Source organism: Ranitomeya imitator, chromosome 2 (genome assembly GCF_032444005.1).
Source record: "Ranitomeya imitator isolate aRanImi1 chromosome 2, aRanImi1.pri, whole genome shotgun sequence".
Classification (NCBI taxonomy): domain Eukaryota; kingdom Metazoa; phylum Chordata; class Amphibia; order Anura; family Dendrobatidae; genus Ranitomeya; species Ranitomeya imitator.
In genome coordinates this window covers 665,425,081-665,439,770 of record NC_091283.1, presented here as the reverse complement: position 1 = coordinate 665,439,770, position 14,690 = coordinate 665,425,081, and the positions used below count along the sequence as shown (strand labels likewise).

Here is a 14,690-nt window from a genome sequence, read left to right as displayed (position 1 = left end):
ACTTGTTATATAGAGGAAGGCCTGAGAATTTTGAGTGATCTGGAGTATTATGAAAGAGCTGAAGCGGATCCCTCCATATCCATCTTTGGTGAATATAATAAGTTTATAAAGAATGCTCTTTTTGTGACTAAAGATTTTAAACTCCTAAATCTGTGCTCCGGTGGCCTCTGTCATCAGCGTTCCATCGAGACCGCTATATTCTTTTTATTTACATGGGCCCAACTAGTGGACACACAGCCATGAATTTAATATATAATCTTTATGTTTCTACCTTTTTTTTTCTGTTCAATAGCAAGTGTGAACGTACGCATAGAAGGGGCATGCACACCAGTTTACATCCCAGTTCATACCTTTGGGTTTTTTTTTCAGTCTGTATGCATCATGTGCAAATAAAGGTGTGGACTGTCTTTCCTTGAGCTGGGTAGTATAATGATGTGGTCTCTCATGGCTGTGGTCTCTCAGCCCTTATCCACCTGCATGTCACTTGACAAAATAGTTGGGATGACAAAAGGCAGTTATATATGGTAGAAATTAAACCCTTTATATGACCTGTAGAAGCAATAGTATGATGATTAATAGGGGTGATGTATGCAAAGATCCATCAGACCCGAGATGAGAGAGCATGTCTGATTTGCAGGTATTGAAAAAAGCGTTACGCGATAAATTGAATTACTCTTGAAGCTGTTGAAAACTTTTAAGGACAGAGTTTTTAAAAAATTGTTCTATATACCAAAACCCCATTTGCTCCTAATCAGAAAAACCCTTTAACCTTGATACTTCAAAAGACACGGAGGGGAGGCCCATTTTATATTCTGTAAAATAAGAGCACCCGACTTGCCCATGTTATTTCTACCTCCCCATCCATTGAGGTGATTGGGATGCAATAAAATACAGCCATAGGTACATTCATATATATTTAGTATTTAGATAACAGGGCTTTTGAAGAAGCACATGACTCAGGAAGAGAAGAGTGATTAATAAGGAATATATCTCTAAACTACTAATAGAAAACCTCTTCTGTGTCCTCACCTTAAAATTCAGCATCAGAAGTATATAAAAAACATCCAAACAAGCCTGCTGCATTTTGGAAAGAAGTCCTCTGGCTGGACCGATGGGGTTAAAATAGAACTCTTTGGGTATATGCACATGTTGCAGGTTTTGCTGCGGATCCACAGCGGATTGGCCGCTGCGGATTCGCACCAGTTTTCCATGAATTTACAGTATCATGTAAACCTATGGAAAACAAAATCCACAGTGCACATGCTGCGGAAAAAAACGTGCGGAAACGTAGCGTTGTTTATTCCTCAGCATGTCAATTCTTTGTGCGGATTCCGCAGCAGTTTACACCTGCTCCTCAATCGGAATCCGCAGGTGTAAAACCACAGGTGGAATCCGCACAAAAAACGCGGAAAAACTGAAATAAATTTGTGGTAATGCCGCAGTAAATCCGCAGTACGGATTTCCTGCGGATTTACCAAAATCAGTGCAGAAAAATCCGCACACCTTTCCGCAACGTGTGCACATACCCTTAGGCCACAATGATTAAAGGTATGTGTGTAGGACAAAAAAACCACAGAATTTCAGGAGAAAGAACATCTCGCAAACCACCAACCATCAATCATGGGGGTAGATCTATCATGCTTTGGGGTTGTGTTGCAGCCAATGGCACAAGGAATATTTCACAAGTAGAGGGAAGAATGGATTCAATGAAATGTCAACAAATTCTTGATTCAAACATAACACCATCTGTAAAAAAGCTGAAGTTGAAAAGAGGATGGCTTCTACAAGTGGATAATGATCGCAAAAACAATTACCGTATTTTCTGGTGTATAAGACGACTGGGCGTATAAGACGACCCCCAACTTTTCCATATAAAATATGGAGTTTGGGAAATACTCGACCTATAAGACGGGGGTCATCTTATATGCCCAGTCATCTAATACGGCGTGTGCGGTGCGGATGGTTCCCTGGGTCTGGAGGAGAGGAGACTCTCCTTCAGGCCCTGGGATCCATATTCATGTAAAAAAAAGAATAAAAATAAAAAATATGGGATATACTTACCCTCCGACGGCCCGCGGCTCTCAGCGGTGCAAGCGGCAGCCTCTGTTCCTAAGGATGCATTGAGCGAAGGACCTTCGATGACGTCACCGTCATGCGACAGGTCACGCGACCGCGACGTTATTGAAGGTCCTTCGCACAGAGGCCGCCGTTTACACCGCTGAGAGCCGCGGGCCGCTGGGATATACTTCGGAGGGTAAGCATATCCCATATTTTTTTTTTTAATTTTACATGAATATGGATCCCAGGACCTGAAGGAGAGTCTCCTCTCCTCCAGATCCTGGGAACCATACAGAACTGCTCCCTGCACACGCCGTACCCGGCGTATAAGACGACCGCCGACTTTAGAGATGATTTTCAGGGGTTAAAAAGTCGTCTTATACGCCAGAAAATACGGTATCAAAATCAATACTAGACTACCTCAAAAGGCACAAGCTGAAGGTTTTACAATGGCCCTCACAGTTCCCTGATCTGAACATCACTGAAAATCTATAGCTAGACCTCAATACAGCAGTGCATGCAAGACGACCCAGGAATCTCACAGAACTGGAAGAATTTTCTAAGGAAGAATGGATGAAAATCCCTCAAACAAGATTTGAAAGACTCTTGGCTTGCTATAAAAAATATTTGCAAGCTGTGACACTTGCAAAAGGGGTTGCTGCTAGGTATTAACCATGCCGGGTGCCAAAACTTTTGCATTGACCCATTTTCCTTTTTTGTAATTTTTAAAATGTAAAAGATGAAAATCTATATTTTTTGCCTAAAATACAAAGGGAATGTTTCATCTTTAACATTAGGCCTTTTAGAGATCATTTCATCTTCAACTTGCTTGACTATTCTAATCTGAAGTAACAATTGCATGTTTTTTTATCTTTAAGAAGAAAAAAATCTGCAGCTACACACATTTGTTCAATCCAGTTTAAGAATGAAAACTTTACCTCAACAGATGTGACACCTGGCTGCTGGCCAATAAGAACACTGCCCTCCTCCTCCAAACGAGCAATGTGCTTATCAGTGACAACAGCCTGACTTCTAATCAGAGGGGATACATCCAACATCCAGTCAGAACCCAACAGATAGGTTAGCTGATTGCCACCATCCAAGGAATGTGCCACAAAGCTGGCCAAAAAACGCACAAATGCCCTTTGATATTGAGGACGACAACTTTGGCTCTTGTGATTTGATGTAGATCTACGATAATCTTCGCTTTCATTTTCCATAGTATTTCCTAAAGACCTGAAAGACATTGCACATTATAATCATTTAAAAAAAGAAACATTTTAAAAACATTTGATATATTACAGCAAATCAAACTTCTAAACTATTAAATTTCACAGATTAAAAGGAACTTGTTAGCAGTTTTGATCACACAAGGAACTGGAGATCTGCTTAAAGAATGACCATCATTTTAATTTTGATTTGATAAATCAATAGTACAAATAAAAATAAGCAATTTTATAATACAGTATATCTTTTCAGAGAAATCTGCTTTCTCCACCTGGACTAATCATTCATTCTCAAAATTCTCAATTCAGAGGTAAAATCTGTATTCCGTGAAGACCGACTTCACATTACTGAGATAGAAGATGGCAGGTGCTACTGATGAGATTCTATTTAGTGGGGAGACTGGATTCTCAACTCACGGCAATATCTATATTCGGTGAAGAGGCAGTAACCTCCCTTCTTTTTAAAATTCCATGCCGCAGCCATTATTGTGTGGGCACAGCATGCCGAGTGCGAGTCTGTGGCCTGTGTGCAGGATTTCAATAAAATAGCACTTGGTGAAAAATTCAACTGAGCCGAATGCTCGATCTGCACATGCGCCACCTCCAGCGCCATTTTATTGAAGTCCTACACAGGACACAGACACACTGTGCATGCGCCACCCCCACAATGACGGAGGCGGCAGAGCAGAATTGTCAAAAGGGAGGCAGGAGAACCAGAAAAAGACCCTCCCCCCACGTCCCACCCCGAAGCACACAAGACGTTATTATTGAAAACTTCATACGGTGAGTATTCAGCAGTCAGTGAACGGATCCCTTCACATCAGTATCAGATTAATCAGCATCACAGTGCCATTATGGCCAGGCATTTAGTTTATAGGGCTAAATCCTGCTGACAGGTTCTCTAAGTACAGAGAGACATGACTCTGTGGCAGTGAAGTGCAGTGCCCCGATTCCACTTTGGCATCTCACTCACATTACTTATAATCTGTTCTTTCTATTCATGAAAAAAGGCAGTTTCATTGATTCTTAACTGTGCAGCACCAATTGTAACTCTTTGTGCGCTTTCCCTGCGGTACTTCAAATACTGTTCTCTCTACTTTGAGTTGCAAAATACTCCGCCCACCTGGAAGCGCACAGGAAACAGATGAAAGGATTAAAAGTTTCTTTGTTTATTGAAATCCAAAACGCGTTTCGATAGAACAGCCCCGTCTTCATCAGGTGGCAGTATACAGAGAGTTGGCCAGAGTGAGTATATAAAGGAGCCCAACCAATGAGCTTTAAGGAGCAATTGTTCGGAACACATGATTAATTAAGATACAAGTCGCAAACGCAGTTTAAAAACATATATATCAAAAAAGATTAAAAAAACGGATATAGCATAATAATATAATATCAACTAAATTAAAATCAATAAAATGGATAAAAATAATAAAAGAACGGGGCAAAAATGCAGCCATTATGTGAACTTTTCAATGATGAGATTTAACCCCTCAGGTGCCAGTGTGCCGAGTTTAAAGGTAACTGCAGCTGTAACTGTGCCCACTGCTAAAGAGAAATCAATATTAACTGAGCGGGCAGTGAATATTCATTTCTTTTATAGAATGCAGTTGCAGACGCAGACGCCAGCTTCCAGCACAGCAGCACACATCCTACATACCTTCCCTGTGCATGCTCGCTGCATCTCTTTCAGGCTGGCGCCAGCAGCTCTTCCGGCTCAGAGATCACGTGTCCCCCGCTCATTAAGGTAATAAATATTCACATCTCTTCACTCCCACAGGCGTGGAGTGAATATTCATTACCTTAATGAGCGATGACGCGTGATTGCTCGGCAGGAAGAGCTGCTGGCACTGGAACGAGATGCAGCGAAGACACGCAAGGAAGGTAAGCAGGAAGTGGTTTTGTTTTTTGTTTTTTTAATAGGAACTATGCATACAAGGATAGGGGATAAGGAGCCATTCATACAAGGATGGGGATAAGGAGCCATGCATACAGGGATGGGGAGCCATGCATACCAGAATAGGGATGAGGGGACAATGCATACCCGGCTTATACTTGAGTAAATAATTTTTCCAGTTTTTCGTGGCAAATTTAAGTGCCTCGGCTTATACGCATTCGCAAAAACGCATTCGCAAGATGATTTCACTGCACTCAAACAAGCAACATTCGCATTCAAATCAGCTCTCACCTCTGCTAAATAGGCCTACTTTACATCCCTTGTATCTTCCTTAACCCACAATCCCAAACAGTTGTTTAACACTTTTAACGCCCTCCTCCAACCTCCCTCATCTCTGCTGAGGACTCTGCCACGAACTTCAAAAATAAGACAAACAAGGCAAGTCTTTATTGTGTGACCAATGCCCTAACTCCACAACTTTCCTCTCCAAATCACACCTCACCACTTGTGCACTTGACCCCATCCCATCCCACCTCCTCCCCAACCTCACCACTACACTAATCCCATCCCTAACGTATCTCTTCAATCTATCATTAACTTCTGGTACCTTCCCCTCTGCTTTCACACATGCCACAATCACACCTATCCTCAAAAAGCCATTCCTTGACCTGAGCTCTATGTCCAGCTTTCACCCCATATCTTTGCTCCCATTTGCTTCCAAACGCCTTGAGCAGCACGTCCACACTGAACTTTCCTCTCACCTTGCATCTAACGTGCTCTTCGACAACCTGCAATCTGGCTTCTGTCCCCACCATTCTATTGAGACTGCCCTGACCAAACTTACGAACGACTTACTTACAGCCAAAGCTAACAGACAATTCTCTATACTCCTCCTTCTATACCTGTCCTCTGCCTTCGACACAGTTGATCACTGCCTCCTACTACAGATCCTCTCTTCCTTTGGTGTCAAAGACCTTGCCATATCCTGGATCTCCTCATACCTTACCAACCGCACATTTAGCGTTTCCTACTCCGATGCTACCTCTTCATCTCGCCCCCTCTCTGTTGGCGTCCCTCAAGGCTCTGTCCTAGGAGCCCTTCTTTTCTCAATCTATACCCTTGGCCTGGAACAACTATGCTTCCAGTACCATCTATATGCTGATAACACTCAGATCTACCTCTCTGGCCCAGATGTCACCTCTCTGCTCTCCAGATTCCCAGAGTGTCTATCAGCCATATCCTCCTTCTTCTCCTCTCGCTTCCTCAAACTTAATGCGGACAAGTCTGAACTAATTATTTTTCCTCCATCTCGCATACCCTTCCCTTCCTTATCTATTTATCACAATAAACAAATTCACACTTTCCCCTGCCCCGGTAATCCGCTGCCTCGGAGTAACCTTTGACTCTGCCCTGTCCTTCAAACCGCACATCCAAGCTCTCGCCACCTCCTGTCGCCTCCAGCTCAAAAGTATTTCCAGAATCTGTCCTTTCCTCAACCCTCACTCTACCAAAATGCTAGGGCATGCCCTTATCTCCAACCTCGACTATTGCAACATCTTCCTCTGTGGCCTACCTTCTAACACTCTTGCACCTCTCCAGTTCGTCCTTAACTCTGATGCCCAACTAATTAATCTCTATCCTCGCTACACTCCTGCTTCCCCTCTTTGAAAATCCCTTCACTGGCTCCCTATTTCCCAGCGTATCCAGTTTAAACTAACACTGACCTACCTAGCCATCCATAACCTTTCTCCTCCATACATTTGCTAACTAATCTCTCAATATCTTCCCTCACGTAATCTCCGGTCCTCCCAAGACCTCCTGCTCTCCTCCACGCTTATTCGCTCCTCACCCAATCGCCTCCAAGACTTCTCCCGAATATCCCCCATCATCTGGAATTCTGTGCCCCAACACGTCCGGTTATCCACCACATTTGGATCCTTTCAAATGGAACCTGAAAACCCATCTCTTCAAAAAACCTTACAACCTGTAATGACCACATGGCCACCTCAACACCATTGGAGCTACTGCAACCCCTGACCTACTGTCTCCTTCCCCATAATCCCGTAGAATGAAAGCCTGCCAGGGCAGGGTCCTCTTCCCTTTATATCAGTCTGTCTTTGTTAGTTTTGTTTACTGTAAGTGATAATTTGTATTTTGATGTAACCCCGTCTAACGTACAGCACCATGGAATTAATAGTGCTATATAAATAATAATAATAATAATACTCAGGTCAACTTATACTCGAGTATATACTGTAACTCTAATTTGCAAATTTGAAAAGATATGGAGTTCTTGGTTGGATACTCCGTGGCTGCCCACAAATCTAAAAAGAGGTATAATATTTACGATGCTATCCCTTGTTAGTCCTCTTTTTTCCTCATCCCCCTTCTATGAATTTTATTCTCCATTATTCTAGACCTGCGCTGAAAATGAAAAAAGTATTCTGGAATGTTGGGATTTGGGTGGGTTAGTGTCATGAAGTGACTGTTCAAGCGTGATACGACCCAACAGGTGGTCAGTCACAAAATGGCAGAACTCACAAGGGAACTCCGGGGACACAATAACAACGGTGGGCCCTGCGATAGGGAATGGGGAAATGGACACCTCCTGCACTCTCCTAAGGATGTGCCCTAATCTTCCTGACGTCCCTATACAGGTTCTTTCAACCTGTCGCCGAGCAGGATACCTTAGCCCTCGCTCGCCCTGCACCTATCCCTGGGTAGGGAATTGGCCAGTGAGAGCACTGGTCCCACCGCTGCACTAATAAAACACAAAAGGAAAATTTAGACAAACAAGGTATAAGCAAACAACAGTTAGCTTTCTCTGCTGCAATACACAGTACAGCAGAGTAATGCACCAGGTATGAATATTTAGCAGAAGAACCACTGCACTAAGAAAACTCGTTCCACCTGCTTGGTTGATCTCCAGAAGGACCTGTATAACTAACAGTCAGCTGATGCATCAGGCGACCTTATGAAGGATGGTGGGAGTGGTCACCACCAACATCAGCTAACCCAGCAGCAATGCAATTTAATGCAATGCAATAACACCAGCGGCCACCGGGGGGAAAACTGCATTAACCCCTGATGACCAGAAAGGAAAAAAAGGTTTTAATCGAAGGAAAACCAGATCTGCCACAGATCCAAACATGGATCGTGACAGTTATTTGAAGTTAATATACTTTCTTTATGTATTCTACTATGGAATTATTATGTCATCTATGTTATTAGAAGGAGGGGAAATTTGTATTTGGATTTTTTCAATAAAAATTATTTGACTTAGAAAAAAAAACCTGTAGTTCACAAATCGAACTCTCAGGTTTAGTGATGCCTTTCTGTCGCAGCTATTGTTATTGTAGACAGGCTGCAGCAGAGATATCACAACTACAGAACACCTTTTGCTGCTGCAAATCACTTGGCTCAATAGCTTGTATATTTTACATTGGCAGAGCCCTATAATATTCTTTACTGCTGCAGTTTTTCAACGAATCAAAGATCGGAGCTGTGCTTGAAAGGCAATGCTTAACCTAGATGGAGGGTAAGTACTGTATGTTTGACAATTACTATGTCTGGCAAGTCTAGAATAAAAATAATATTCCAGCACACCCCCTGTAAAGGAAATTTGTAATTACAAATTACCTAAATCAAGTTTTACACTAAACATATTTAAGACAAGAGAACAATTGTAGCACTGACTGCAAACATTATGGGGTCCAGAGGAGGAGAAGATAAGCGGTCCATTGGAGCTAGTGAACAAAAGCAGTTTTAGGGGGAAAAGGAATTGTGTGAAAATACAGTATGGGGGGAAAGTGTGGGGGTGGAGCGCAGTATAGACTGGGCAGTATGGGAGGGGGAAGTATAAAGCGTGGGCAGCGTGGTGGAACAGTGTGAAGACACAGAATGGAAGAGCCAGTATGCAGAGGGGGGAAGATTGAGGAGGCATAGTATAAAGAGGAGGCAGCATTGGAGATAGTGTGATGGCACATCATGTGGGACAGTATACAGATTAAGGAAAGTGTGATTAGGGGGCACTGGACAATACGAGGGGGGGCATACTGTTAAGAAACATTGTGAAGAGGGGTGAGTGTTGGGGGGTTCTTAACACAGGTTAGTCAGTGTGGTGGTTACAGCTACTCAGGGCGGTCAGTGTGGAGGTTAGAGCTAATAAGGGCAGACAGTGGCAGTTATATTGATGATGAATTTGTTTTCAATCCAACACAGCAAATGAAAAGCAAAAAATCATTTATTGTGACTTCATTAACATAGTAAATTGAAAAAGTAAAGTGGTCTAGATGGAGCGCTGATGACAGAGGCCACCGGAGCACAGGTTAGGGATTTAAAATCTTTAATCTCAAAGCGTTTCAACAGCCAATCGCTGTCTTCTTCAGGTGACAATGAAAACATTTGTATCTATAGTCATTAACATAGTATCATGGGTATTGAAAAATACTGACGCGTTTCGAGGACATGCACATTTCCTGTAGACAATCTTATAATAGAAAAAAAAATTATAATGTGTTAGGTCGAGTTGCTTCCTATCAATGTAAGGCTAAGTGCACATTTGCGTTCAGCAGCCCTGTGTAGGGCTGCGTACTTTTTCCCTTCATATCCGCACAGCTGAGCATGCGTCCTGCATATCTATCTTTAACATTGAAATAAAAGGGAAGAAGCCAGCGCTGCTTATGGTCAGAACGCAATATAATTCTTTGAGCCACCCCGCCACGCCAAGGCATTCTCATAATGGGGCAGTCCTACTCTATGATTTTTATATTCGCTGTGCCATTGCGGCCTTCTAAATATATTAACAGCGGGACTATATTGAATGCAAAGCTTCTTGGCTTTTTCTTTTCATATTGGTTTGTGGCTGACCACCACTTTGGCCGTGCGCGCTTGGTTATGCACGCCATTTTATCTATCTTTATTGTTATTGACCTAGGCTGTTGTACACACTTGCAGCAGCCCTCCCCTCCCCCATAGGCTCCACTTAATTTATGCATCTGTGTCTGGGCCTGTTTCAACCTTCATCTATGGTTGCTGGTCTGGCAGTGTGGAGGTCAGATCTGAAATGTCCAGACATCTTATCCGGACCTGGTCGGCCTTTATCGGTGCTTGCCCTTTTTGGCGCCATGGGAGTGTTTCAGAAATGCTTCCGGTACGTTGCATTTAATATAGTCTTGCTTTTAATACATTTAGGAGGCTGTAATGGCACAGTGTATATAAAAAACGTAGAGTAGGACTACCCCTATCTGAGAATGCCGTGACGTGGCGGCTCAAAGTATTGATCAATTGTTTGCTAAAAGTCTCAGTTTAAAGTACAGTTAGAAATTAATATATGCACATGCACCTTATGTATTGTGTGCTGACCATAGGCAGCGCTGGCTTCTTGGCTTTTTGTTATCTTTAACATTGGGTACGCAGGGACATGCTTTTGTCTGCGGATGCATCCGCATGCGTCGTTTTGACGTGGCCGCTGACCATGTTGCGTTCGGCGGCACGTCAAAACGATATTAACAAAAGGTACGCAGGATGCTGCCTTATGCTGGGCTGCCGAACACAAATGTGCACTTAGCTTAAGTCTATTGTGCACTAAGATTGTAAATTGTGGCTATTGCAGAGAAAATATATTTTTATCAATTATGAGGCAGTGAGGAGAATTATATATGCGGGTTGTTACCAGTCCCCCAGGATGTGCATAGAAACATACTGAATCCGCTGGTGAGTGTTGTAATTATTGCCACAGCTGTGGTTACAATGAAAAATAAAAATGAGTGTGGACTTAGTCAAGCTATTTGACCAAGACATATTTAGGAAAACCTGATATGGGCTTTAATTTTTGGAGAGATCAGTAGGAAGGTAGTAGGACGGATCTCTTCCACCAGTCTGGGTCTTGGAAAGTTGCCCATGAGGCGCTGTATATACATACCGTATAAACTCCAGTATAAGCCAACCCCTGTGTAAGCCGACCCCCCTAATTTTGCCACAAAAAAAGGGGAAGTGTTTTTGAATATCCATATTAAATCAGGAGCCCCATATAATGCTCCTTAAAGTTTATGATGGCCCCATAAGATGCTCTATATTAAAATATGCCCCATATATTCCTGCATAAAGGTTAATAATGGCCCCATATGATGCTCCATAGACACATTTGCCAAATATAATGCTGCACAAATGTTGATTATTATCCCATAAGATGCTCCATATAGATATTTGCCCCATATAATGCTGCACAAACCTTGATTATGGCCCCATAAGATGCTCCATACAGACGCTTGCCCCATATAATGCTCCACAAACGTTAATTATGGCCCCATAAGATGCTCCATAAAGATATTTGTGCCATATAGTGCTGCACAAACGTTGATTATGGCCCCATAAGATGCTCCAAAAAGATATTTGCCCCATATAATCCTGCACAAACGTTGATTATGGCCCCATAAGATGCTCCATACAGACACTTGCCCCATATAGTGCTGCACAAATGTTGATTATGGCCCCATATAGACACTTGCCCCATACAGTGCTGCACAAACGTTATGACCCCATAAGATGCTCCATACAGACACTTGCCCCATATAGTGCTGCACAAACGTTGATTATGGCCCCATACAGACACATGCCCCATATAGTGCTGCACAAATGTTGATTATGGCCCCATACAGACACTTGCCCCATGTAGTGCTGCACAAATGTTGATTACGGCCCAATACAGATACTTGCCCCATATAGTGCTGCACAAACGTTGATTATGGCCCCATACAGACACTTGCCCCATATAGTGCTGTACAAACGTTGATTATGGCCCCCATACAGACACTTGCCCCATATAGTGCTGCACAAGATGCTCCATACAGACACTTGCCCCATTTGCTGTAGCTGTGATAAAAAATAAAAAAATCACATACTCACCTCTCCGTCGCTCAGGCCCTCGGCACTTGAAATATTCACCTGACTTCGTTCCGGCGCCGCTCCATCTTCAGCATCTTCTGCACTGACGTTCAGGCCGAGGGAGCTCACTAACCACGTCACCGCGCCCTCTGACCTGAGTGTCACTGCAGAAGACGCTGAAGATGGAGCGGCGCTGGAACGGGGAGCAGATGAATAATGCGCAGTGCTCCCCCTCCCCATTATACTCACCTGCTCCTGGCATGGTGCAGTCCCTACTTGCCCGGCGCCGCAGCTTCTTCCTGTAATGAGCGGTCGCATGGTACCGCTCACTACAGTAATGAATATGCGGCTCCACGGTGGAGCCGCATATTCATTACTGTAATGAGCGGTACCATGTGACCGATCAGTACAGGAAGCTGGGGCGCCAGGGAAGCCAGGGACTGTGCCAGGAGCATGTGAGAATTATTAGACAGGCCCCGCTCCCCCTCCCCTGCCGACCCCTGGATATGACTCGAGTATAAGCCGAGAGGGGGACTTTCAACCCAAAAAAGGGCTGAAAATCTCGGCTTATACTCGAGTATATATGGTATATCTCTATATATAAAGTTGAGTGTGTGTGTGTCTGTAATATCTCTATATATAAAGTTGAGTGTGTGTGTGTGTGTGTGTATCAGCCACGTCCACCTCATATAGCCCCAACCAATCACTAAGCATCTTTCATTTCACCAGAGCTGTTTAAAAGAAGCTGAGCTGTGATTGGTTCCTATGAGCAACAGTTTTCCTTGTATTGTGGTAACCGAGGCCTATTATTCTTATCATTTCTATGGTGTTATCGTCCTTCTGTAAAGCTGGAGATAACACAATTTATTACCGTGCCGACACAGGGGGAGCCCAGAATCGGGAACTTGTCTTTGTCTGGCATGAAGCATCTCATGAACTTAAAACTTTAAACACAGATTAAAAAAAGAAACACAAGACGGATTTCTCCAAGCCAGGTATCATTTTGATAGGTGTAACAGCGCCAACCTGACAATGTTGGCTCTGATGGGATAATGTGGGATATTAGGGGTAGTAATCTGGGCGCTCTGACGGGATGATGTGGAATATTAGGGGTAGTAGTCTGGTGGCTCTCGCTGATGGGATGATTTGGAATATTAGTGGTAGTAGTCCGGTGGCTCTGGCTAACGGGATGATGTGGCATATTAGGGGTAGTAATCCGGTGGCTCTGACAGGATGATGTGGGATATTAGGGGTAGTAGTCCAGTGGCTCTGGCTGATGGGATGATGTGGGATATTAGGGGTAGTAATCCGGTGGCTCTGACAGGATGATGTGGGATATTAGAGGTAGTAGTCCGGTGGTGAAGTGCCCCTTAGCTGATGTTTTTTCTATATACCTACAAATCTGTTATTATATCCACTCTGTTGTTTTTTTCCCAATCACTGCTTGAAGTTTGTCTTTTTCGTCGCTGGCAACACACATGTTGCCGTGTACACACACTGTTTTTGCCACCTTATAGCTCCACAACATTACAAGAACACTAAACCATGTCATTTTGCCAGGACAGACATCCACTATCAGAAACAAAGTAGGAAGCAAATGTATCCCTCATTTGGGCAATTTCAACTGTTGTCCTGAGAGGGTGATGATGGTAATCTGGCAATGACTTCATCAAGGTCAACGTTGGGTCATTCTTTAGCCATTATGTAGTTGTGCAGAACCACACACGCCTTGACAACCTCATCTTCTAGTAGTAACCAAAAAACAATACAGACAGGGTATAATTTGAAGGTATAACCAGAAAACTGAAAAAACCCTTTAAAATATAACTTTTAATAAATACTGAGTAAAAATACCCATAAAACCAGGTCAGGAGACAGTAACACCTTAATCTATCTTAACAAAAACAATATATGAAAGGATAGAGACTAAACGGTGGGGGGGGCGTGATCTTTCCCTCACTCACCCTACCTCACGCGGAGGTTGGCACCCTAAAATCGATGTGGCGCCCCCACTCGTCGACGGCTCTCCCTTGTGACCCTGCAGGATCTTATCCAAAATGAAACCACCACCACACCATAACTTAATATAAAGTGTACAAATACTTATAAGGTGTAAAAAGTTGGCTTTAAAGATCTAATGTGGGATAGTTTCCACAAGAAAAGGGTCATGTAGACTGTTACCCTTCTATTGATCTTTATATAAGAAAGGTGCACAAGGTGTCTAATGTATAGAGGCAAAATAATCAGTTGCAATATACAATAATCATAAGCTTTTTGTCAACACCTCATGGTATGCCCTAATCATAGGCACAGTGTAACCACAGGAGTATACCTTATGTTAGCAACTGTACTACAAAGACAATCTTATGCCCACATATCAAACACTAGCACCTCTCAGATAATAAAACAATGGTCAAAAAATAAAGGATGTACTCATCCATATGCTGCCGCCCATCCCGACGCGTTTCCCCCAGGTTAATGCACCAGGGTTCATCAGGGGAAGGAGTGGGGCCTCTAGCGGACCGGGGAAGCTATAATAAGCTGCGTCCCGAAGTAACCGCTCAGCAAGTCCGGGGCAACTATAGTGAGCTGCGTCCCGGAATGACCGCTCTCAGTGAAGGGCTGCA

The 14,690-nt window shown here is 43.3% G+C and overlaps 1 protein-coding gene across 2 annotated transcripts in view; it reads right to left on the bottom strand.

Annotated features, from left to right (window-relative positions):
* The window catches only part of TMEM132A (transmembrane protein 132A), a 286,572-nt gene that overhangs the window by 39,159 nt on the left and 232,723 nt on the right, over positions 1 to 14,690 (bottom strand). For both annotated transcript variants that reach the window (XM_069752992.1, XM_069752993.1), the window contains one exon: positions 2,997 to 3,294. In XM_069752992.1, coding sequence (XP_069609093.1) covers positions 2,997 to 3,294 — 298 coding nt within the window. The remainder of the gene's footprint in view (positions 1 to 2,996; positions 3,295 to 14,690) is intronic.